This window comes from Sphaerodactylus townsendi, linkage group LG06 (genome assembly GCF_021028975.2).
Source record: "Sphaerodactylus townsendi isolate TG3544 linkage group LG06, MPM_Stown_v2.3, whole genome shotgun sequence".
NCBI lineage: Eukaryota > Metazoa > Chordata > Lepidosauria > Squamata > Sphaerodactylidae > Sphaerodactylus > Sphaerodactylus townsendi.
This window is the reverse complement of record NC_059430.1, coordinates 74,411,341-74,437,760: the sequence shown is the minus strand read 5'-3', so window position 1 is coordinate 74,437,760 and position 26,420 is coordinate 74,411,341. Positions and strand designations below refer to the sequence as shown.

The 26,420-nt window shown below is 42.3% G+C and overlaps 2 protein-coding genes across 3 annotated transcripts in view; one reads left to right on the top strand and one right to left on the bottom strand.

Annotated features, from left to right (window-relative positions):
* Positions 1-5,329, top strand: part of FAM3C (FAM3 metabolism regulating signaling molecule C) — a 46,905-nt gene extending 41,576 nt beyond the window's left edge. For both annotated transcript variants that reach the window (XM_048499761.1, XM_048499762.1), the window contains exons 9-10: positions 930-1,056; positions 5,034-5,329. In XM_048499761.1, the coding sequence (XP_048355718.1) occupies positions 930-1,056; positions 5,034-5,123 (217 nt within the window). In that variant the 3' untranslated portion in view covers positions 5,124-5,329. The remainder of the gene's footprint in view (positions 1-929; positions 1,057-5,033) is intronic.
* A 1,962-nt stretch (positions 5,330-7,291) lies between these two features.
* WNT16 (Wnt family member 16) lies at positions 7,292-21,399 on the bottom strand. The gene is made up of 4 exons (XM_048499759.1): positions 21,095-21,399; positions 18,420-18,694; positions 14,195-14,481; positions 7,292-11,598 (listed from the first exon to the last, which is right to left on the bottom strand). Exons 1-4 carry the CDS (start codon positions 21,193-21,195, stop codon positions 11,134-11,136), a joined length of 1,128 nt encoding a protein of 375 aa, XP_048355716.1. The 5' UTR covers positions 21,196-21,399; the 3' UTR covers positions 7,292-11,133.
* Positions 21,400-26,420: the final 5,021 nt, after the last annotated feature.

Genomic DNA, 26,420 nt, shown 5'->3' with positions numbered 1-26,420 from the left:
AAGGTTACTCTGTAAATGGATTGCATTTGCATTCCGTGTAACTTGTGAACAGAATAGATGTCACCATACCGGTCTCCTCTGCTCAACCAATAATGGTTATTTTGGATGCGGCAGGACACATTGTTTTGGAGGCGGTAGGACACTATTTTATGCTAGGATGTGATATACTTTATACTTCTGTGGCGTGCAAGGGACATCTACCCCTCAGGAAGGGGAAAACATGCTAAATAGACTGGCAAAGGCTGAAGTTAGGGAAGGAACCAGTGACTGATTTTATTTCAATCAGCAATAAAGGCTATAAATAAAACATTATTCAAGAGAGTCAAAGGTTGAATGATTGGGATCTGAGATGTCCTTTAATATTGTCCCAGTTTGAGGGATAAAGAGAGTGAGGGGATAGAACTGAATTAAACTTTCCTAGTTTCATAGAGAAGGGTTAATAACTGCATAATATTTAGCAATATTTATAGATACAGTTTACTGAATGTACAAGCATATATAATATATCAATAGCATAGAATAGCAGCTGCCTCTTGAGTGCTCTGGTTTAGCAGAACTTTGAGCTTGTTTATCAAGGTTAGGAGTTTCTTCAGACTAGTTAAATGAGAAGCTTTGTTTTCCATAGTTTATCTGAATGTTTACTACAAGGCCTTTACTTAGGAAAGAGCTTTGAACTTTGTCCAATGCTGGAGAAGGAAACAAAAAAAGTGGAGCAGGGAAAAATTTAGAACAAAGATAATGGGGTGAATATGATAAAATTTGGTTGCCTCTTTTTTGTTTCTGCAAGTTTTTTTGTTCTCCTAAAGAACTGTCATGGGACATGCCAGTTTTGCGGCCTGTACAGTTTGCTCAAACAATACCAGAACTTGAAGGGCATCTGAAGCAGAATGTTTATTTGAATAATTCTATATAGTGAACTCTTGTTCAAGGCTTAATGAAGAGGCACGGAAGCTGATATCTGAACTGGGAAGCACGTCTATCACGAACCTTGGCTTTAGAGACAATTGGGTCTTCTGTGGTGGAAAAGGAATCAAGACAAAAAGTCCATTTGAACAGGTTTGTTTTCAGGATAACATTTGGAGCTGTGTTTTATACCTGAGCTAATAGCATACTATACCTGGTCCCATAATCCAACAAAGAACAGGCATTTTGCATTCACATTGCTCAGTGTAGGAAGGAAATAGATTTGGGGACAGGTGATGGAACATTCCAGTTGCTGTGTTTTTATTTGCTGGGTTTCAGCTGTATTGTTTATCAGGTTCAGAAAATTAAGCCCTGGCTATATTACTACTTTTCAAGTGTGCTACCATGCTGCACCAATATAACTTGATTACTTTACCGCTACTGCTGTAAAAATCTGTGTGGACTTAAATCTGCATCTTAATTTCCTTTTCATGTAAAGTGCACACATAAAGAAAATAATTTGAGTTTTTAATGCCATTCCTTTAACCACTTCCCAAATACTCCACCTTCATATCTCTATCACGTCAGGTAAAGTGTGAATGCTTGGTTCTTAAACACGTAAGACATGAATACACAGCTTTGAGTCTGACATGAAAAAAAGGAAAAATAGGTATGTTTTTAAAATAAAATAAATGTGGTTTTGGGGAAGCCTTGGTGTTTGTCCTAATGGCACAGTGCCAAACTATTCTGAGCCAAGGGGCAATGCAGAAGGAGCTATATATATTTTAGAAATATATTAGTCCTTCCTGGCAGCAACCCATGGGCAACTTGCTACCACATGACTTCCATAATTCACTTAGGCCTGTCTGCTCCCTCTGTCTGTCTGCCCCCTCCTGTTCAACAGTAGCCAACACATGAAAACCACTGTGGGATAGTGGTTATTCTAACTATATCTGGTTCAGATCCCTACTCTGCCATGGAAGCTCATTGGATGACTATCCCACACTAGGCCAACACAGTCAGTGCTGGGAATTGTCAGTATGGGGATCGCCCTGAGGGTGAAAGACTCCTGAATAAGGACCTCTACTCCCCTTCCCCAATCTCCCAGTCCTTAGTCTGAGACGGATGGAGGACTGAAAAACATGGGTGAGTAAGCTTTCAAAGCAACCATTTTGCCTTCCCACACCCAGGTCTCATTCAGCACATGGTAGTTCCACCTCATGTGCTGCACAATATCCTGTCTTATTGTTGATGGACCTGGCACTGCACAACACCAGCGTTGGAGAAGGGTGTATATTCCTAGCTCACCTCCATTGTTTCTCAGAATGGGATGGAGGTTAGGATGGTCCATGTTTGACCATATCTCAGGTCCCTTCTCTTTACATACTTTCTCCCACCACTGTATCTTCCACACCCCATCACCATTGGAATCCCCGAGCCAATCCTGACCTCCCCTGGATAAATACATAACTCCAGCCCATGTTGGAAATGATTAGTTACGCTTTACATGGAATCAATTTCCCAGACTAAATCCGATCCTATTCCACTGCTTCCTCTCCGAGCATGGCACAGTCTAGAGTCTTCCCAGTTATGTTTGAACCGTTCTCCCTGAATGAGTGAGAGAAGCTAATCCTTTCATAAACATTCAAAAAAGGAGCAAACCCTTACCGTTTCATTGAACTTTTAGTGGAGATTTTCTTATACAACTGAACTTTTTTAGTATATTTGTGTAGATTTAATATATGAACTGTGTGTTTTTTGAACAAGGTGTTTGAAGGGATGCATTTTCTCAATACTATCGACTGTTTTATTGATACTTACGATCCCTGGAAAAGTGGCAACAGAAATATCATAAATATATTTTACTTTATTTGTTTATAATTCACTTGTACCCAACCTTTCTCCCCACTGAAGAAGAGAAGAAGAAGAAGAAGAGTTTAGATTTATATCCCCCCTTTCTCTCCTGCAGGAGACTCAAAGGGGCTTACAATCTCCTTGCCCTTCCCCCCTCACAACAAACACCCTGTGAGGTAGGTGGGGCTGAGAGAGCTCCGAGAAGCTGTGACTAGCCCAAGGTCACCCAGCCGGCGTGTGTGGGAGTGTACAGGCTAATCTGAATTCCCCAGATAAACCTCCACAGCTCAGGTGGCAGAGCTGGGAATCAAACCCAGTTCCTCCAGATTAGATACACGAGCTCTTAACCTCCTACGCCACTGCTGCTTAACCTCCTACGCCACTGGGGACAAAAAGTTACTTAATTGGTCTCTCTTCCTACATTTCATCCTTACAGTAAGCTTGTGAAGTAGGTTAGGCTGAGTGTGTGTTTGCCTGGCTCATGGACACCCAGCAGTGGTGTACCTAGGCAAACTGGAGCCCTGAGCAAAACCCGAGTTTGATGCCCCCCCCCCCCCATGGGCAGCCATCCTCTCCCACTGTGACCAACAATGATTTTTTCCACCAGGTCGTTTCAAAGTCACCATCACATTATAGAACATGCCCCAACTCACAAATCTGAACACAGCAATGGGCCATGCCACACAGCAGAATTTTTTTTAAAAAAACATTTTCAAAATGCTTTCAAAATGTTTTATTACTGCTATGAAAACATTTTATGGTGTTGTGTCCAGTCCCCCCAATTGGGGGAAACAGCATCACTTTCAATGTTATTTAAACTGCGGACCCCAGATTCTCCCTTTAAGGTAGATTTAAAAGGAGAATCTGGGCTCCCTATTTTAAACAAATGATGCTGGAATCCACCCCCAAACAGCATTATTTTCAATGGTGTTTAAACTAGGGAGCCCAGATTCTCCTTTTAATCCACCTTAAAGGGAGAATATGGGGTCTCCAGTTTAAACAACATTGAAAGTGATGCTGTTTTGGGGTGGATTCTCTCCCACTCTGAAACAGCATCACTTTCAATGTTTAAACTGGGGACCTCAGATTGTCCCTTTAAATCCATACCGAAGGGGGTGGATTTAATAATAATAATAATAATAATCTTTATTAGGCATGGAGAGAATAAAAGAAAGAAAGCAAGCATTGGCAGGAAGGGGGTGGATTTAAAAGGAGAATCTGGGGAAATTTAGGGGATGGCTGCTATCAGGGGTGCAATTATTAAGATATTAAGATGATGATACCACCCAGGTTTGGTGAAGTTTGGTTCAGGGGGTCCAAAGTTATGGACCCTCAAAAGTATAGCCCCTATCTCCTATTAGCTCCCATTGGAAACAATGGGGATGGGGGCACTCCCTTTGGGAGTCTATAACTTTGGACTCCCTAAACCAAACCTCACCAAACCTGGGTGATATCATCAGGAGAGTCTTCCAAAAAATCCCTGAAATCCTGGTGCTGCTAGCCTAAAAACTGCGCCCTCTGCAGCCCCAAAACGGAAAAACACTGAAAATACAAAAAATCCCACAAACGAACCTGCATTTTTGGCGCCCGCCAGAAGGGGGTGCCTTGGGCAACTGCCCACTTTACCCAATGGGAGGAACGCCTCTGACACCCAGCAAGCTTCCCTGTGAGAGAGGGGATTTGAGCTAGACTCCAAGATCCTAGTATGACACTGCACTGTTTCTCTAGGAATAAATAATATGCAATAAAAATGATGAGGGAATCTACCATTAGACTCATTTAAAACTTGAAGTGAGATGAACTTCAGGACAGAAACTTGAACTTCAGGACAGAAATGCCACAACTAGTTTCCTGGTATAAGCTTTTCCTATAGTTAGGAAGCCTATCCTGATACTGTAGCTAAATTTGTTGAATTTGTGCAGGCTTCAGTGAGCTTTATTTACTCTTCAGTTTTGAGGAAAAAAACCCCACTATGATACATTGTCTGTACATAGATGCAAGCACTAGAACCAGGATGATTTATGCCTACAGAAAGCTACCCCGGTAGTGACGCTTTTCAAGTGACTGTTTTCATGTGGAGTATTTATTTACTGATTTGATTTTCTGCCCTGCCCTTTCTCTACCAAAGTCAAGCTCAGGGCCACACGTGCCCTTCCCAACTGGAATAGAAATGCTGCTACATTGTTTTATAGACTAACACTTAGATTGCTCATCAAGAATGGTTGTGATTGCATTGAGGCTAACAGCTTTATTTTAACTGTAAAATTTGTTTACAGCATATTAAAAACAACAAAGATTCGAACAAATATGAAGGATGGCCAGAGGTTGTAGAGATGGAAGGGTGCATCCCGCAGAAGCAAGACTAACGGAATCGTACAAATGGCACCTACAAACCAGAATATATATGTGTGTGTGTGGGAGCGGGGAGGATGCACTTTCTGCTGCTGTTGGGTTTTGGAGAGAGAATACTGTCTATGTGCCGAATCCTTCCATGATTGTACCTTGCAGAAGTGCTGTAGAAATGACCAGGAGTTGCACAAGAACATGGTGAAGGACTCCCATTCATCTAAAAGGAACTTGGGTAGGAAAAGGTCCCAGTGGATTGTGCCCTCTGTAAATACTTTCCAAGCATGTTCTTACCTTAGAGTGTGCATGAAGCATTGAGAGTCTGAATATCTGACTTATTTATTGTTAAAACAGAGAACTTTGGGTTTTTGTAAATAGACCCCCAGCAGATGAAACAGTTGTTTCTAATGCATTCCCCTCTAAAAGCACAATGTTCAGGTTACTTTGTGGAATGTATTTTTTAGAACTCCTGGTGTGGGCAGTCATTGTACCCAATAAATAGCTGAATCAATCCTGAACTATGCTGTACTTTTCTCAGACAACACAATTGCTTTGAATGCATATCTTCAGTGGGATATGTAGATTTTTTTTAAAGCAGAAAGAGTGTCTTTTATTCTCTGACGCCTGGAGAGCCACATTCTCTTCTAGAATTGGTTCAGACAGTCTTCTGTGATTTGGCTCCAGATCTCAAAATGTGAAGGTTGAATATTGGATACAGAAATGTTAGAAGCTTCAAGAAGCACAATTAGATTTTTTTTAATGAAAAACTTTGTACCTGCAACTGCTGCTAAACCATCTATTTTGTCTGGTTAGCAATGCAAACATCTAGTAGAGCAGCATAATATAGTTATGTCTGACAGCTAGATTTTTTTAAAGGTCTGTGATCTGCCAAATACCAAAACTGATTTAGATACTGTTAGAGTCAGGGAGGTGACGGCTGTATTGTCCAGGAAGGAAATGATAGCATGTTTAACAAATAAGCAAATTAAATCAGCATGCATCATTCAGTTTGAACAGCTTCGCTACTACTGTTCTATAAAGTGAAGAATTGGAGGGAAATGGCATGGTGTGTAACAATCTCCCATAATGATGAGCATGGAGGGAAATCATATGGTGTGTAACACTCACTCTTCCATAATGGTGAACAGGTTGCTAAAACAATCTGTTTTAACAGGAGGTTTTTTAGGACCTATTTGCACTAAATATTTCTACAGATATCCATACACATATTTGATATCTGCACAGCTACATTCCCTTGTACTTGGTAGTCCTTGCATACATGTCCTCCAAATTATTTTTATGGGCTTGTGATCCCATAGCACCACTAGAGTGGTGTCTAGCAGAAATTCTGTGTGTAACTGAGTCCCTTCCACACCATCAGAACCAACACTATGTTTCATGTTACCCACAAATGTCACATGGAGGATGTAGGAAGTAAAATTTCCCCCATTCCCCATCTTCAGAAAGTAGGTTGTATCTCCTGAAACTTTAAAATTGTGAGAAGCCTCCAATGCTATTTGCTCCTAGAGCTGAAGGGAAATCCAGGGTCTTGGCCACTTTGGGTCTGTCTTTATCCTTTTTTCTCTTGAATACAAAACTATATATTCATGAAGTAGGACTATGAGAAACTTGCACATACACCTGCAGAGATGGTGTTAGAGACATGTTCATAGGGATCGATAGTAAATTAATTTTGCAGGAACATAATATTATATTGGTTTTAAATAGTAATGATTGTATAACTTTTTTTTAACAGAGCAAAGAGTCTGATGGTTCAATGTGTTTGCTGCAGGGGATCAAGTTATAGTTCGGCCTGTTCTTGCTATCCAGACTATATTGTATTGCATGGCATGGATAGCCAATGTTCCCCCTCCCACAAGAGCTTATGTTAGTAACAGGAACTGACAGTTGTTTTTGGATTATATAAAAATTGTTTGCACTAAAGTTGCTAAAGTAATACTGAGAATAATGAAGAAATATCCACTACCCTATGTCAAGAGTCTGAGCTGCTTTACTATTTTAACTTGTTAGTGTCATTCCCCACCCACCCCCCAGCTATTGTAAAACAGCAATAAATAGACATTATTCTGTCAACCAATTATTTGTAAAATATACCATGCAGATTTTTAGTTCTTGTTCAGATGAAATCAAATCGCATTTCCATGTATATATTTTTCATCAAATAAAGTTTTTAAAAATCTAAAAAAACTTTTACTTTACTCTTCACATAAATATCCATGAAATCATGATGTGTTTCAGTTCCCTCATTCTTCTGGAATACATGAAAAGGATTGTTGGCATGCTGTGAGAACTGGGCTGTCCATTTTACCAGTAAGCATAACAATCTTGTGTGTATCTAACTGGAGTGAATAGGCCAGTCCAAGCCTAAACTAACAAAATGTACTAAAGCAGCCAGTGGCACTATGATCAGTTTTGCAGAGAGGATTGCGGCAAAGCACAGCAAGATTAAATTTGAGGGACTTAAGTAGCATTTTCTCAGATAGAGAGTATTATGACATTCTTTTAAATTGTTCCATTGTTTGTAGCAAGGGTTTGAATAATTTGTTATCGGGAAGGGGTTTGTTTGAACAGTGATATCATTGTGCTTCATTCCTTACATTCCACAAATGTTATATTGTTAGTTCAGAAAGTAGGGTTTGTTGCTTTTGGAGGAAACCTAGTTGCTGCTTTGGACAGAAGGCCAAACGTTGACATTAAAGGTGAATCCACATTTATTTACGTGCCTGTCCAGATCTTCATGTGAGGTTTCTGTAGTGGGATATTGTCAAGTGATCATCTAGTGAAAGCTTTAGAGGGACAGATGTAGACTCGGTTGACAGTTCTTAATATAGTTGGTGCTGCTTTCTAGTGTGTGCAAACAAGGCTGAATATAGGCATGCTGTATGTGTGGGTAGATAAGAACTCTATCCTACCTGTTCACAGAACATCCCTCAAGGTTCCTTGATACATGTACCCCTGAAATAAATGATGGAAGCTGAGTTCAGAAGACGCCGACCAGGACTTGTAACAATGCAACCAAATTATCACTTTACTGTGTCCCTAGAATATAAACTTACCCAGATATTTGCAAAAGACTGATGAAATATTGTGGGGAAAGGATCCTATAGCACAATATAAAACAATCCTGTGATGTATTTCCCATATACAGTCTCTGTATTCCCTCTGAACATAGGACTTTTAGCTCATGAAAAGCCTTCCGGGCCAGACAACTAGTAAATCTGAGAATGTGGGAGGGTTGTAGTGGTAGACTTACATTGAACACAGTGAAATGTAGAGCTTCCAAGCTAACTCTGTTGTTTGTTCTAGCAAGCAGCAGCTTGATGCATTCATAATAGACCTCATTTGCCTTCAAGGCAAAGACACTCAATGCAAGTGAAGGGGTCAGGCTTTGAAGGCAAGTGGGGTCTGTTACATGTGCTGGGTTGTTTCATCCATGGAAGTGACTGGGCAAGTCCCTTGAAGCAACTTGACTCATCAAATCTTCTGTCCTTAAAGCACAACTCTCTTAGCAGTTTCAGTAATGGTCTTGATCATACTGGCTGAAAGAATCCTCTCTGCAAGTCCTGTCAGCTATTAAAAAGACTGGCTAAAAACGCTGCCCTCCCAGTGAGGAAGATTAACATGCACACATTTAAAAAAGTATTCTAGACACATTTGCTTATATAAGGACATGAAAGATCAATATAATCTTATTAGTCGGGGCACTTAACAGATGTGCCTTTCAAACACTGAAGGTGAGGGGCACAACTTAAATATTTATAAAACAAGTTTTGGGTCTTTATGCTTACAACATAGCTGCTTTTCTTCAGAGCTTCAAAAGCTTTTATTTTTTTAAAAATTGCAATGAATTCTATCTTTTTTAAAGATGTAAAATATTAATCAACAATTTAAAAAATATTTAAGGTTGCAATTCAGTTCAACTTTACTTAGAAGTAAACTCTAGTGAACACAATGGGATTTACTTCTGAGTAAATATACAAGAGGTTGGACTGTAGAAATCCAAACTTCTTCATATATAATTCCTGACTGAAATCAAAGGACATGATCAATCTGTACCTACAGTGAACTTTTGCCTTAGTAGAAACTAACACACACAAAAACCTAGCCACATGCTGTATCTTGAGTTTCAAAAACTTGTGATGCACCATTCCCCCTGTACATGCACAGTACAAAACAGTTAGTGTATACAAAATCGGGCTCTTTCAACTGCACCCAAATTGCTCCACCCAGTAAGGATTATTAGGGTCCAATAACAGGCACTTAATTCCAAACTAAAAATTAACTTACGGTGATGACCTTTACTGGAAAGGGTAGAAGGAAGTGTCTCTACTGGTTGTGTGAAAACCTGTTTTTCAGTTATAAACCACAACCAGTATACTTGGAGTGAAGATGTAGGTAGGGCAGATTAAGGACTACCTCTCTATGTGATGTATCTTGGTTCCACCCCTCAAGAGTGCTAAAATGTTTCAAAGTTGCCTGACAGAAACTTCTAGCATTGCATACTATCACAAGAGGTGAGCAAGATAAAGATCATGTTCCTGGCAAAGCTTGTAGCCTGTCTTCTTCTCATGACCTTGTTAAAATGAAGCCCAATGCAAAGTATTCCATCCTAGAGAATGATGCCACTCTTCTTCCACAGGCAGTAACAGAAAGAAATAGTTTTCGATCGAAACAGGAATTTTGGATTTTGCTGATCTTTTGACTATGAAGCTCTGAACATTTTTCCAGATGCTTTCTTACCTCTGTTCAGCCAGTCTCTAACTACAAAGTTTTGGAAGAAAGGAGGGCTGATCTGTTATAATGCTTAGAATGCTGCAGTAGCACTGAAGGGAACCTTGTTCAAATCCCTGTTCTGCTGTCATTTTCTGGACCAGCTCTCGTCTTCCAACCAACCTCCTTCACATGGAAGTTGCAAGGACACACTGAGCTCCTTGGTGGTCTAAAAAAAAAGGTACTAAACAGGGCACTGGAAAACAACAAATATATAAATAGGGCACTGGAAAACAACAAATGTAAATCTTCATCCTGCAAGAGAAAAAATGAGCATGTTTGGGGTGGTTTCCATGCAGCATAATCCCACAGATGTGATCCATCTTTCCCTTTCTCCTTAATGACATTTTTGAGAATACTTCAGTAGAAGCAAGTGAAAAAAACACATCTATGCTGCAAGTAAGTTCCGGTCTCCCAACCAAACCTTTCTTCCATGTTGGGATCCTGCTTAGCTGAGCATGGTCCTATTGCTAAGCATCTCAGGCTTGGTCCCCAGTTCAGCCTGCCAAGCAATTAGTTATATCAGTAGTGTTTTGTTTCTCTGATTCTTCCAGAACCCAAGAACCAAGCCTGTGAAGCCACAGTCTTCACTTGGTGGGACTGCAGGATTTTCAGGTAGGGCCAAACTTCTCCAGCCAAGTTGGAGATGATGGTGAAACATCATGGCTGGGGGCTTAGCCAAGGAAAGTTCCATCACTTGGCCAAAGCAGTTGCATTAAGTTACTTCTTGTCCCCTTTAAGCATATTGTCAAGCTCAGTCATAAAAACTGAAGGTGGTGGCAATAGTGTTACGCCTGAGAACAAGTTTTTGTTCTTAAAATATTCATATCACAACATTTTAAAAAAATAGGTAGGACTAGTGTGCATACTGATCCCAAGCTGACAGCAGTAGCATTGTTTAGGCTCTCGATGTTAGTTATTCCTTTCTTGACTGCTGTGTGTATTTATTGCAGATAAAAGCATCACTGAATCCACTGGCATGAATGATCACTATTACTTAATACGCACACCAACCAAACATCAAGTCACTCATCTGTGGCATCCAGTTATGCAAAAACTTTAATGGAGGCAGGTCTCCGCTGCTTTTTTCCTGTTACTTTTGAGCAAGGGTGCTACTTATTCCAAGTTGCTCTTTCAATAAGATCCCAAAACTTTCAGACAGTTTTAAGCCTAGCAGAACCCTAAGAATGCTACTCAGTAGGGCTTCCCATCCCTTTGGTTTCAGAGGTAGATGGTTTTTCATTTGCAAGTGTGAACATCAGTCATGCTCTCACATTTTCTGCAGCGCACATAACAGCACCAAACAAATTTGCAATCACATCTCTCCACATGTCTGACTACGTGAGTGTTATATCCACGACCACAGCACAGGAGGTTGCAGCCATATGGTCCCTCTGAAGTTCGGTTACATTCCCTTCCCTGAGTCCCAGGGACACCCAGTTTGCGGTCTTCAACACAGTAGTTTGGGGACTTGTGGACATACAGAAGATCTTCTTTATGGATGGGTATGTTGCGCTGGCTTTTTTCTTTCCTGCGTAGCTTTTTTTTCAGTCTGTTGGAAATCTGGATGCTGTTTTCATACTTATCTTTTAAAAAACTGCCAACCTTGTCAAAGGTGGACATGGTTTTCCAGCATGTTTCTAGGGCACAGGACCCAGAGACTCCGTGACAACGGCAGCCCACTGTCATTAGTTTTGCTACAGCCTGGAGCAAAAAAAGGAAGAAAAAGAATAACCAAACAACCCAAAACTTTTTGTTTTCTAAGGGTTAATTCTTGAGTATGTTAAATAGATACCAATAACTTGGCTCGTTTCATAGCTTCACCAATGTGACTGTTACAGAATTCACCATTGTGACTGTTATTACCAAATATATTCAGCTTTTTATAATTTGCCAAAACATTCCATTATCTACAGAAAACAAAATGAAAGAATTAAACGAGTGAATAAAATGTGTGATTCACTGCCAGAAGATGTAGTGATTGTCACAGGCATAGACGGCTTTAAAGATGGATTAGACAAATTTATGGAGGCCAAGTTTTCAGCAGCTACTAGCCATGGTGACTAAATGGAACCTCCATGATCAGAGGTAACAAACCTCTAACTATCAGTGCCAGGAGGCAACATCAAGGGAATATCATCCTTTATGCCCTTTTGATGGCCCTAAAGTAACTGTTTGGCCATGTGCAAAACAGGATGCTGGACTGGGCTGATTCAGCAGAGCTCTTCTTTCATTCTTAACATTGCAGTCCCAGCAATCCAGCGAATATTATTAGGTGGCAGGTTTCCAGTCCTATATATATATTTTTACTGGATTGTATTTTAATTACATCAGTGCAAATATTGTGGATTATTAAAATTCTTGGCAGGAACCATGCTACTTTGATGCCTGGCATGTGTTGGCTCTCTACACATATTAACTTCTTGTAGTTCTCATTGGCCAAACCCAACTCTGGAGTCAGGCTCAGACCAATTAGAGATATTTTATGTAGTCACTTGTGTAATAAGAGATCTTAACAGACTCACATTACTGGGAGAAACAGATAAATGGGCCAAGATATTATTCAGTCGTGAATAATATAACTAATATGAACAGTCCCCTGGAAGATGAGCATAAATAGTATCAGTCCCAGTGCTTTGTAGGCAAAGAGAAGGAAACATACTGTAATGCAAACATCCAGGTCAGTCAGGCGTTTGAACCAAGCTATAGGCAGGGGAACCATTCATGTTTCAGTACAAAGGGTTAGAGCAGGGGTAGGGAACCTGCGGCTCTCCAGATGTTCAGGAACTACAATTCCCATCAGCCTCTATCAGCATGGCCAATTGGCCCTGCTGGTAGGGGCTGATGGGAATTGTAGTTCCTGAACATCTGGAGAGCCGCAGGTTCCCTACCCCTGGGTTAGAGCTATGCAATTTACTTGTGTCTCAAACAGTGGCCAACCTTTCTAGAACTGGGACACACTTTTAACCCTGGGTGGTAGCCTTAGATCCAATGAGCTGCAAGCTCCTTGCAGTAACATAGCAACAGTGGTGGGTGCCACTGATCTGGTCACATGGGGGGTGCAAATTCGGGCCCCCGTGTGACCAGGAAGACAGCAAGGCAGCAAGAATTCCTGCTGCCTTGCCATCTTCTGGCACCCTCAGCCCTGCCCATGTAGTCATTGACATGGGTGGGGCCAAGGAAGCTAGAGGACCCCCCAAGACTTGCCCCCCTCCCAGCTGCCAGCTTCCCCCAAGCCCCACCCCCTCCTGGCTGCCGGCTCCAAGCCAGCAGCTGGCAGTCCCTTCTGCCCTCCCTTCTGGGTGTGGCCTCAACCCCAAGCTTAAAAGCAAAGACCCCAGCATAGAGCCTTCCAGTTGCTTCTGTCCTCCCCAGAGGGGCATGCAGAAGGGATGCCGGCTTGGAGCCGGCAGCCAGGAAGGGGCAGGGCTCGGGGATGGGCCTGGGGGTAGGCACCGCCCCAGGTGTAGCGGGGGGGGCACCCGGAGAAGGATGTCTCTGGGCACCATTTCCCCCCAGCACGCCTCTGCGTAACAAGAAGAGAGACTCTAGCTATACAATCTCACCAGTATCAAGACCAGGACTGTGGTGACAGGAAGCACAAGCCAAACACAAGGTGGTGTATCATAGTAAGGGACAAGCCAAGGGTCTGAGCCATGAAGAAATCCACTCCACTGCTGAATTCTTTGCCTATGTGCAAAGAGAGGCAGGAGAGGTAAGACACCCTTGATTTACAGACTGACATAATGCTAGCAGCAGTCTTTCCAAAAAAAGAAAAGAAAAATAGGGAGGTGCTACAGGAGCTTGCAATCCATCAGGTGGGGCTTCACAACCTGAGGGTCTCTGGAGATGTTAAAGGCCATTGCTCTAATGTACTCCATGTAAAAAAGGCACCCCAATGCACACAAACTGTGTATGTACACAGGGAATTTTACAAAAGTAGAATGTGATCTATGTATGGGCTTTCAAAGCTTATTTGGGGTAAAGGAAATGCCTAATGATTAATGCACGACTTGCTGTGTAGGGAATTTCAACACATGATCACATGTGAAAGCTACAGGGAATTTCTATGCATGATCACATGGGAAAAGGCAGAGGGACTATTCTCTCTTCCCAATCCAAAGGGCATTGGTGGAAGAAGAAAGCAGCATCAGGCGAAGGCATCAGTCTACACCTTGCTTGCTGGCCCTCCAAGGCAAGTGGTTGGCTGCTTTGTGAAAGTTGATAATGGACTAAAGGGACCACTGGTCTGATCCAGCAGGGCTCTTCTCATGTAAGAAGGAAACAATGTAACCATTACCCGTCTTCCAGCTTCATTATTATGCAGATTCATTGCAATCAATCCATTTCCATCTTTTCCAGTGATATTTCTTACAGGGCCATCTAAGAACTTTCTGCTCATCCAGATACCATACCGGATGTCATCAGAGCAGCCACCCCACTGCCAGCCTTCACTGGGTGAACCACCATTCTGCAGACTGGTATCGCAGGAGCATTCGGTCATATTTCCTGCACTGCATGAGTGTGTCACGGAATACACTAGCCCAGCTGCAGTCACTGCATAGATAAATGCTGTTTCTTTGGTACCTACAAAAGAATGCAAGAGATCAACAGCACACATTCATGGCCAATTGAAACATCAACAAGGATGGTTCACAGCTGTCAACATGGAACATAAAACCAAGTGGTCGAAGCAGAAATTTAGCCATACTCCAATGAAAATTTGTTCTACATTAGTCCAGTCAAAATGAAGGGAACAACTTAATTGCAACTCTCATGTTCCATTGGTTTCAATGGTACTCAAGGGAACCATTTTTCTCTGGTGGAGGCCAACCTATTGAGATTGCAGAGCTTGGAAAATGCAGCATTCTTAACATTGCTTTCTTATTACAAGCAAAAATTATGGGTAGAGAGATACTGGTGACAATAGTTCATCAGTGGAATCGTTTGCCTAGGGAGGTGGTAAGCGTCTTCTCTCTGGCAGTCTTCAAGTAGCAGCTGGATTAACATTTATTAGGGATGTCCATCTAGGCTGATCCTGCATTGAGGGGATTAGAATAGATGGCCTGTATGCCCCTTTCAACTCTATGATTCTATTCATTTGTAAATCTGTCTTTCCATAATAACTACATCATTTAAAAAGCAGATGGACCAGTTTCTGAAACATCTTCGTGGGCAAATAGATGGAAGTACTTTTAATAGAATCAGACTGAACCCTCTTTTCCATTCTGGCAGAGTCAATAGTTCTGGCAGAGTCAATAGTTTCCTAGCATGGCTATATGAAGCTCTCCATATGGGAATGTTAAAGACTGAACCTGGAACTTTATCAATACAAGTCCTGCATTTGTCCATAGAATTGCAACTTTAAGAACATAAGAACATAAGAACAAGCCAGCTGGATCAGACCAAAGTCCATCTAGTCCAGCTCTCTGCTACTCGCAGTGGCCCACCAGGTGCCTTGGGGAGCTCACATGTAGGATGTGAACGCAATGGCCTTCTGCGGCTGTTGCTCCCGATCACCTGGTCTGTTAAGGCATTTGCAATCTCAGATCAAAGAGGATCAAGATTGGTAGCCATAAATCGACTTCTCCTCCATAGAAATCTGTCCAAGCCCCTTTTAAAGCTATCCAGGTTGAGTGGCCAAAATCACCACCTCCTGTGGCAGCATATTCCAAACCACCAATCACTGCGTTAGCGTGAAGAGAAGAGTGTTTCCTTTTATTAGTCCTAATTCTTCCCCAGCATTTTCAATGAATGCCCCCTGGTTCTAGTATTGTGAGAAAGAGAGAAAAATTTCTCTCTGTCAAGCATTTTCTACCCCATGCATAATTTTATAGGAGCTTCAATCCAGTATTATCCCCCTTAGCCACCTCACTCTCCAAACTAAAAGGAGTCCCAAGCGCTGCAGCCCTCTCTCCTCATAGGGAGAGGGTGCTCCAGTCCACCTCAATCATCCTTGTTTGCCCTTCTCTGCACTTTTTTCTATCTCTTCAATATCCTTCTTTTTTGAGATCGCGACCAGGAGACTGGACACAGATTACTCCAAGTCGCGGTCAGCACCACTGCTTTATATAAAGGGAGCATGACAATCTTTGCAGTTTTATTCTCCAGATTCCTTTCCTAATGATCCCACAGCATAGAGTTTGCCTTTTTCACAGCTGCCATGCATTGAGTTGACATTCCCATGGAGACTATCAACTAAGGCAGCGCTAAATCCCTTTCCTGGTCTGTGACTGATAGCACTTGACCCCTGTAGCGTGTATGTGAAGTTTTGGATTTTTTTTGCCCACTGTGTGCATCACTTTACATTTTGCTACATTGAGACTTGCATTTCGCCATGTTTTTCTGTGAGCCCACTCCTGCCCTAATTTATCAAAGGTCCGGCTTGGAGCTCTTAGCCCAATCCTTTGTGGTTCTCACCACCCCCCTACATAATTTGGTATCATCTCTGCAGAGAGCTTGGCCACCATGCTACCCACCCCTACTTCCAGGTCATTTATGAATGGGTTAAAGAGCACTGGATCCCAAAAGCGGATCCTTGGGGGGACACCACTCACGACATCTCTCCATTGTGAGAACTTCCCATTTTACACCCACTCTTTGTTTCCCTGTTTCTCAACCAGTTTTTTTTAATCCACTAGGAGGGACTTCCCCTCTTATTCCTTCATTGCTGAGTTTTTTCTCTCAACAGTCTCTGTGGTGAGGGAACTTTGTCAAAAGCCTTTTGGAAATCCAAAGTAGACCCAATAATGTCCACCCGGTTCACCCCTGTCCCACATGCCTGTTTACACCCCTCCAAAAAGGAGACTCCTAGTAAAGTTTGTAAAGACCCAGGATTTTGCCTCTGCAAAAGCCATGCTGACTCTTTCTCAGCAGGTCTTGCTTTTCTACATGTTTTATAATTTTATCTTTAATGATAGATTCTACTAATTTACCAGGAACAGATGTCAAACTGACTGGCCTGTAATTTCCCGGGTCCCCCCTAGATCCTTTCTTAAAGATTGGTGTGACATTGGCCATCTTCCAGTCTTCAGGGATGGAGCCTGATTCCAGGGATAAGTTGCATATTATTCCAGGGATTCCAGGGATAAGTTGCATAACTTTCTACTCACAATTTAGCCAGACCTTTCTTTTTTAATATTTAGCACACTTTTTCAAATTTCATTAAATCAATTCTAAGACTGCTTTTCTGCACAGTACAAGCCAATTATGATGAGTGCAAAATTCCATGGTCATGTTTGTTCGCACATGGCAAAGATTCGTGCCAGAAATCTAGACTTCAATCTCTACCATTACTTTGTGAAAGGAAGTATATAGTGGGTCACACCCAGAGGTGGGATCCAGCAGGTTCTCACAGGTTCCCGAGAGTAGGTTACTAATTATTTGTGTGTGCCGAGAGTGGGTTACTAATTGGTGATTTTGCCATGTGATTTTTGCCTTAGTTATGCCTCTCCTCTCAGCAGTAGCGCGCAGAACTTGAAGCAGTCTAGCAGGAGTTGCACCAGCGTGCGTGGCAGCCTGAGCCTGTGTGCATTCGTTTCCCGCCCAAGGACCGGCGCAGTGGCTGCATCCTTGCCACAGCCCCGCCCAGGAATGCCCCGCCCCTGGAATGCCCAGCCACGCCCCCGTCGTGCTTCGCCCAGCCCCATTGGCGCTACGCCACAGTTTGAATCCCACCACCATGGGAACCTGTTACTAAAATTTTTGGATCCCACCACTGGTCACACCAGTAAAAAACTGGAATAAATTCTCCAGAAACTTACACCTTTGCTTTGCAATGATGCCACAGACAAATGCTCACCCTGTTACCTGCCCTATCAATGTTCAAAGCAGTAATTTCAGATTGTGCTAAACAAAGAGATAAGTGTGTTGAAGCCTTTTCAAATGGGTAGTCTTAAAGCCCTTGACTTTGGCTGTCATTCCTGCCAAGGACCAGCACAGTAGAGACTCCTTCTAGATCTAGTGATGGATAGTTTGACTCAAACTACACCCTGCATGGAGTTCTGTGGCATTTGTTTTCATCCTCTGCATTTTGAAATTTTTCAACCAGTATCAATCTGGGCACACTGAATCAGAGCTGACAAACTGTTCAACCTCTTCTCTTTTGCATCCATTGTGGGGGAAGATATCCACCCCATCCATGGGTGAAAATGTAGCTTGGGGAGGGTGACTTTGAGCTGAAAAAGAATCTAGGAACCTTTCTCTACCCACCCTGCCTCCTCCACAAGCTAATTTTGCTTTTTTTAAAAACCCAAAATTGCAGTAGAAAATATCAAAGGATTCCAAGGAATATGTAAGTCTAAATCTTTGTCCACACAGAATTCTCTTTCCCCAACTTGACAATTTTTTGCTGCTATATTTAAGGCATTTTTAAGAGGGATGTTATTAGGGGGAACCTGCAGCTGCCAAATGCAGCTATCAGAATTCCTGTCTGAATTCCATAAGCTGCACATTATTGTTGGAATTCCACCTCCAACTAGAGAAACTGTGGAACTCAAGAATGACTTTTTGACCAGAGGACATACCGCTGCTCAGTTCATAACCAAAGACAGAGAAGGAAGGAGCCACAGAGATGGACGAAGGGCTCAACTCCATAGAGGAGGTATCTGGAGAGAGTAAGCAGTTCCACCGTTCATGTCTGAACTGTCTCTGGCATTCTTGGATTCCTAGGCGTGCTCCTTCACGGATGCTGGGCAGAAGATAGGGCTTTTTCTTGCATAGATCCTTTTGGCGACCATTGAGTGGCAGGTTAGCACAACCAAGTTTCTCTGGTACTCCGAAGGAGGCAATGCCCAGCCACCTGCAGAAGCAGTCCTGAGGTAAGTACCAGACACTTTGACTCTTGCACACAACCAAATCCACAACAGATAGCAATAACAGATAAGAAACACACCATGGGACAAACCAAGCGAGAAGTTTAAAAGGGAAGACAGATACAAGAAGAACCTTACAGAGAACTTCAAACAATAGCCTCAAATATTCATATTGTAGGGACAGGCCAATAAACAGCACACATTCTGGATGTTTTTACAATCCATACAATCCAGCTTCCAGGCCTCTTTCACACATGCTGAATAATGCACTTTCAGTCCACTTTCACTGCACATTACAACTGGATTGAACTGTGTGTAATGCGAAAATCCACTTGCAAACTATTGCTGAAGCTTAAAATGGATTAAAAGTGCACCATTCAGTAAGGATGAAAGCACCCACATCTCTGTTGTGTCACAGTATAGGAGACTTTCATGCCCATAATGGATGTGGAAGAGGGAATCAAATGGCACCAAAAGACGCAAGATCAGTGCTGCTCTTGCTTGATGGGTGTCAGAGAAGCTCTGATCCTGGTAGTCCATTTGGATCAGCACTATCAGCAAACAGTTTGGCACCATTCCCATGTGGGTTGCAGATGCCTGGTTCATTGAGTCCAACTCCTACAAAGCATTTTCATCAGGAAACACCTATAGGTAGCAGAAGATGGTTTTTGTTTTTTAAATCAATCTGTACATTGAGGTCCATGAAGCCCTTCCTTTGTATACTAGAAATTCAAAAACCATTCTTGAGATCACTTGTGGAAATTCAGAGTGTTGTATTACTGCAAAAAATACCCCCTTGGAGAGACAAAGCTGGCCAGACATATATCACCATCAGCAAAGTAGCCTGTTCAGACATAACATTTGGTGCTTATGGAATGACGATTTAAAATATTTTATTGATTAAAACCAGACATAATAAACAATGAAATTTGTCTTTTAATTGAAGTATAATAACTCCAGGGATTATCCTCTAGGCAGAATTTTAGGTGCCTGTTGAATCTTCCTTGTAAAATTATCCCTAGGAATAATGTCCACTGAACTATTTAAAAACACATACCAAATATTAGGCAAGAATCCAGGCCATTGGAGACTATACTTTTATTCCTCTTGGTATTCTTTTGCAATGTGAGGGGAACAGATTTTTCCTTACATTTGCAGTTCCTATAATTTTTACATATGTTCACAACTATATTGTTTAGTTTAACTGGAACATTTAATCTGGGATTACATTTGGAATCCGTGTCTAAAGTCTCATCAGACACTCTATGTGCCTTTGAGTTTCTCACTATTTGTATGTATGAATTATTAACGTAAAACAGAAAGTGGAAAAGAGCAACTGTTACATTGACTGTAAATTATAGCCAGTGGCTTTAGTTCTTTCTGCACAACATTAACAAGTATCTTTGAACCTCTGTCCTGATACACACATATCTGCATAAAGCTGCCATATATCAACTCAGACCATCTGTCTATCAAGGTCAGTATTATCTGTTCTTACAATCACTCCTTGGAGTTTCAAGGAAAGGTCTTTCCCACTACCTACTATCTGTTCCCTTTAAGTAGAGATGCCAAGAACTGAACTGCTCTGACCACAGTCCTGATACTTACAATTTGTGAATTCTGTCAATAAGACATCAAAAACATTGTTTAAATAACAGTTTTAAACTGTTATAGTTTCGAGTAGGGGGAGGGGGAATTCTGCTTGTGAGTCTGTTATTTGAAATTTAACGCAAATCCTAAAGTGACAATGTACAACAACAACCACCACCATAGCGGGGTTGTGGAGGCTGAAGCATTCTAGAAGTTTTTAAGAATTGTTTGAACTGCCTTTGAGGATCTTCTGCTCTATTTATGGTAAATGTTTGAATATTACTAATTAAGCAAACAGGCACTTGTAATATAAATGTGCATTCTGGACAATGCAGAATGGAGCTATTCAAACTACTGAAGCAAGACCTGCTTAACCCCCCCCCCCCCGTGAAAATATTTTTCATTTCTAAAATGGCAGGAGGTTTTATGCCTAGAGTTGTCAACTTCCAGCTAGGGGCTGGAGATCTCTGAGAGTTACCAATGATCTCCAGACGACAAATACCACTTTTCCTGGAGAAACGGCTGCTTTGCAGGTGGGCTCTTCCACATGATACCCTACCGAGGTTCCTCCCCCATCAAACCCCACCCTCTATTGGCTTCACTCCCAAATCTCCAGAAATGTCCGGACCCGGAGTTGGCAACCCTTTGTGCGCTTGAGCATGAGCATGCCACACAGCATCACCTGGCGCAGGTTCTCCCAAAACCTTAGAAACCAACAAAGCCGAGAGATTAAAAATGAAAACCGAAAATTTGAACACGCAAGTGGAACTCAAAACCGCAGCTCCCCTGCTACTCACATCCAGTTCCCGCCGTTGGCTCCGCAGGGGCAGAGCTCTAGCAGCAGCGCTGCCCAAAGCACGCACAGGCTGGGCAGTCCAAAGGGCGCTTCTTTCTGCATAGCCGGCGCATGGAGGTCCCTTGACAGTCGAGCTCTCCCCGGCTCAGTCCTGGATCCGCGATCCCCCGGGAACTCCTTCGGAAGCCGCCTGCTGCGCTGCTTTGGCGCGCAATTGCCACCTGCCCCGAAGAGACCCGCGCGCGACGCTTAAGGGTCCTTTACGCGAACCCTCGCTTTTTCCAACTTCTACTTCTTCGGCCACTTTTCCAGCCTCTTCATTGGCCGAGGGCAGCTAATGAATATTAATTTTTTCTTCTGAGCCATGGTATGTCCCGTGGGGCGGGGCTTCGAAGGTGCGCCAAGGCTTGCCTGCCAGTCGGAGCTCGCGCTTTCAGTGGTAAAGGCAGGCTCGTTTAGTCTTAAAGAGACTGTTTTAGTGGTTGTTTTGAAGACCCGGGGGAGTTTTGTCCTATTCCTGTGAAGCAAAGAAATCAGGCTGCTTCGGGTCGGGAGGTTTGTGTCTGTGCAAAACAAACATGAAAGACACTTTGCAGGAAGGTGTGATAGTGCTTGGTGAAACCCGACAAGCTCTGTTTACACTTTCTATTTTATTTTGCATTCTCCTCATGCCATGAGAGATTAAAGGGAAGGGGGCGGGAGGGGTAACGATCTGCTTAAAGGTTTACTTCTTAGAAAAGGATTCCATGTCGATATTTATACTCGTTTTTCACTAAATTTGGAGAGGAAAAATAGAACATTTTAAAGCAAGTATGGTTGGTAGATATACTTAGAGAGGTGGTCATTAATTCAAGGTTAGTAGCCTCTTTAGAAAAAAAACCCTTAAAGCCTGGCAAACAAGTGTTTGGGATTTGATTGTTTAAGTAAGTTTTAGCAGCTGAGTGGGTAATGCTCAGTCCTTTTGAATGCTGTTTCACAATGGTAACATCTATAGTTTTAGAACAAGATTTTTGGGGCATTTGTGAACATATTTATGAGAGGTATTTTATCAGGAAGCCTGGTGTTTTCATTCCTCTGTAGTTCTACTATATTGTTTTAGTTGTCAGCCCCCATAAGTACCCTTCCGGAAAAGTTATATTGAAATTGTTAAAACGAACAAACAAATAATCTGTCAAAAGATCTTAGTCAGACTCTCTCTGGCTAAAGGCAAGGTAGTGAGTTACAGCAACATATCAAGAATAGTTTCTTTAGTGCTCTGGTGGCGGACCTATGGCACGCGTGCCAGAGGCGGCACTCAGAGCCCTCTCTGTGGGCACGCATGCACGCACACACAGAGTTCATCATGTGGGGAAGCGGAAAATCATCCCCCCCCCCACACACACACATCTAGGCTGGGCTGGGCTGCTGGGCACAACGTGCGTGCACCGCGGCAACCAGGAAGGCCTCAGCAGGCGAGCCTGGTACTTGTGCTCCATTCAAAATGTTGCACGGTTGCTTTAAAGCAAAGCCACCAACTACCACCAAACTTACTCCCAAGTAATGTGTACCTCAGAGCCAACCGATTTTTTCTAAACTAAAACCTAAGTATTAAGGTTAAATTGCCATGTTGGCACTTTGCGATAAATAAGTGGTTTTTGGTTGCAGTTGGGCACTTGGTCTCAAAAAGGTTCGCCATTGCTGCTTTAGTGGGTGATGGAAAGAATTGAGATTGTTTTGCATGTAGAGTTTAGTTGCTTGAGTCAGAAAGTAGGGGGGGGGGTTGCAAGAAAGTAATCTAAGGCTTTTTAGTATGTATTATAAATTAATACTCACTCCTCTCCCAAACTGCTTTCCAGTGAATTTTGGGGTACTTCACACAAGAATAGTCTTTCAAATCAGATATCCATTCACTGTAGAAAAAATCATGAGCACTAAATGTTCATAGGCTGGAGAGCTTCCATTGGCTGAAACTCCTCCTTACAGCTACATTAGACAGTTATACGCCCACTGGATATGTATGCATTGTTGTCCTCAAGTGATAACCGTATGATGTCATTTTTGGACAGGCAGTGTCCCTCACAATCACATCACATCAAGCTACCTTATATTGAATCAGACTGTTGGTCCATCTCAATGAGTATTGTTTACTCAGAACCCCAGCAACTCTCCAGCATCTTTGTTAGGGGTCTTTCCTATCACCTGATCCTTTTCCTTGGAGATGCTTGTGATTGAACTTCAAATAATCTGCATACCAAGCCGATGCTCTACTGTGAACCATGGCCTCGTGGCCCCTCTTGCTGGGAAATCTCTGAAGGGGGCTCAATCTGACTCACAAGTGAAGTTTAACTCCACCCAGACCGGGTAACATTTCAACTCCTGATCTGGTCAGGCTCAGTTTACCTCAGGGCTACAGACAGATTAGAGCTCTTCAACTCATGCCCGGGACAGAGGAAATAAACTCTCAGCCTGGATCTAATTCTGATAGCCAAGGAATGGCCAAAAAATTCTTCCCTTCAACCTCCTCCTTGTGTCAGTGCAAAAGCTTCATACAGATCTCAAACCACTATGCTGAAATGGTTCTAAACAAATTACAAAAACACCAATGGTTAGTCTAAAGGGGGGGTTAGTCTAAAGGGGGGGGGGTGAAGGGGGAGAATTCATGAGTGAAAAGAGAAACTTTTGAGAGATGGGTACACATTTTCCCCTCTACTTTCTTTTGTACCTCTGTGCTTCAGGTCATACACAATGTAATTTATTTTTTTCCAGGTCTTATCTCTTGATCTCACTGAGCCAGTTACAAGTTTATCTGTTGCCCTAGGCATTTGTATTTCCTTGATGATTATTTTGATGAAAGAGTGGTGTAAATCTTACAGTAGGAAGATGGAAATTGTATCTCCTTTTCACGGAAGATCTAACATTCTGTTGGCAATTGCATGTTTCTTATTTTGCATCATAGAGAAGGGCACCTTTAACTGGCTATTAGCCAATGTAGCTTATTAACCAGTTTACAACCTATCCATGGACCCTATAGTATACAAAGGAAGCATGTAAAAGGAGTCTCTGAGCAGGTATAAGCTATTTGACATTCTGTTTGAAAGAAAAATTTTGAAAGAAAAAAATCATGATTGTGTGTTGGCTCACATGTCAGTGACTGATTTATTCATTGGAAGTTAGACTGTCAGTCACAAGTGTCAAAGTTCAGACTGTTCCTTGTTCCATTCTATTAGGGTATGGTATGTCTAGAGCAGGGCCAGGACACATCAGAGTTTTGCCCCAGCACCTGTTTTCAATTTTAGAGCTCAATCAATGAATATATGAAGCCATAATAAGGATGAGAGCCTTTGACAGTGTGGCAGAGGGTAATCTGCTTTTTTATCTTTGTTAATTGCAGATTGTAAGGCTCCCCTACCTCTTGTGTTGAGAAAAATCATTGCCACTTGTTTTGTCATCATGTAGTTGTTACCCAAAGTGGTGGGAAGTCTCTTCCTTTTAGAGTGGGGAACTAGTGAGAGCAGACTCTTGGCTTAGTAGAAGGTCAGACAAACTTGCCTATTTATACAAAAATCAGCTTTTGCAAGAAACTCACAGGAGAACAAATATAGTTTAACAATTTTTATTAAGGGATAATGGGGGTACAGAAGCACACAATAAAAATCAAAGCAGCAGAAAATGAACACTGTCCTAGGATATAAATTTGTGAGGGGATATATCTGGAATAGATGAGGAAATTGGGGAATAAAGGTTATACCTTTGGGATCGTCTTTCCCCATGTCCTGACTAGGCCTCTGCGATCTTCAGAAACAAACCTACTGGGGATCCCCAGCCCCGCTATGGTGTGGCTGGCCTCCACCTGGGCCAGGGCCTTTTCCACCCTGGCCCCTGCTTGGTGGAAAACTCTTCCTCCAACTATTAGGGCCCTGTGGGACCTTGAGCAGTTCTGCAAGGCCTGTAAAACAGAGTTGTACCACTGGGCCTTTGGGGGGGGACAGTTGTTGATTGCCACCTATTCTCCCACCTACCCACGCTTTCCTCCCTAATACCACCTTTGGCCGCCCATGTGCTGCGCTATCACTCCTCTAGTTTGAGTCCCAAGTTGTCATATTCCCCCTTCACACAATAAATAACTTGATTGGTTTTATTGAAGACATGTCAGGAATATAGAAAGAGAGTTCTGGCAAAAACCATGCCAAACTCTTGATAATTTGAGTGTAAGATCCCCACCCCCACATGAGAAGCAGACAGTTCGCATTGTCCGGCCTGGAGTCTCTTCCCAGCCGCAGAACTCCAAGGCCACAGCTAGTTCCTGGTGCCGAGCTTCCAAAAAGTCACCTATATCCCATGAGTCCAATGGAAGACTCCACCCTCTGGGAGTTCTTCGACAAGAATCTAGCTTGGAAATTCATCCGATCTACTACTAGTAACTATGCAGCACCAGTATTGTTTGTAAAAAAAAAAGGATGGTTACCTTCGGTTGTGGTTTGTTCTTAGTCTTGCAGCTCTTCTGATGTCTGTAGTAGAGTAACCATTAGCATGTAGAGCCCAGTTTACGTGATTCAGTTCATCTTGAAGTAGGTGGGATTCACAGATTTGTTTTGTACAATCTAGCGGAGTTTTTATTGTGCTCCTTTTTTGTCCTGGGTGATGATTGGAGTTTTTATGTAGATATCTATCAGTCTGTGTAGGTTTTCTGTAGACTGTGTGGCCCAATTGCTGGTTGGGTTTTTCGAATGACTAAGACATCTAGAAATTGTAGTTTTTTTCTCATTTTCTTTTTCCATAGTAAATTGGGTGTTTGAGTGGATATTGTTAATATGGTCCAGAAACTTGTTTAGTTCCTCTTGTCTGTGGCTCCAAATTGTGAACATGTCATCCACAGCACGGAACCATGCAGTGGGCTGTTTTGGTTCTGTTTCCAGAGCTTGTTTTTCCAAGTGTTCCTTGTAAAAATGTGCTATTACAGGGCTAAGAGGGCTACCCCTTCTCTCTGTTCATAGAATTAATTATCCCATTGGAAGTAGCTTGTAGTGAGACAATGTTGAATCAGAGCTGTGATGTCCTTAGGGAAAATCCGGTTAATTAATGTGATGGTGTCTGCTATTAGGGCCTTTGTGAATAGGGAGACCCCATCAAAGCTGATCAGTTTGTCATTGGGGTTAAGTTTTAGATTGCTGATTTTTTTTATATGAAATGGGCTGAGTCCTTCATGTAGTGTGTGGTGAGTTCAATATGGATTTGAATCATTTTGTGGGTGACACGTTCAAGCTTTCCTTCAAGATTCATGAAAAGATTATTCCATTGAGATTGTGATTTGGATTGAAATGTATGGTGATATTGTGTAGAAACAAACC

Excerpts from the sequence above, each read along its gene's own strand:
- WNT16 (XM_048499759.1), bottom strand. The coding sequence starts at position 21,195 with ATGCAGAAAGAAGCGCCCTTTGGACTGCCCAGCCTGTGCGTGCTTTGG. Across the intron at positions 18,695-21,094 it reads GCCAACGGCGGGAACTGGAT|GTGGCTGGGCATTGCCTCCT; the intron begins GTGAGTAGCAGG and ends CTGCTTCTGCAG. Across the intron at positions 11,599-14,194 it reads ATAATGAAGCTGGAAGACGG|GCTGTAGCAAAACTAATGAC; the intron begins GTAATGGTTACA and ends TTTTTGCTCCAG.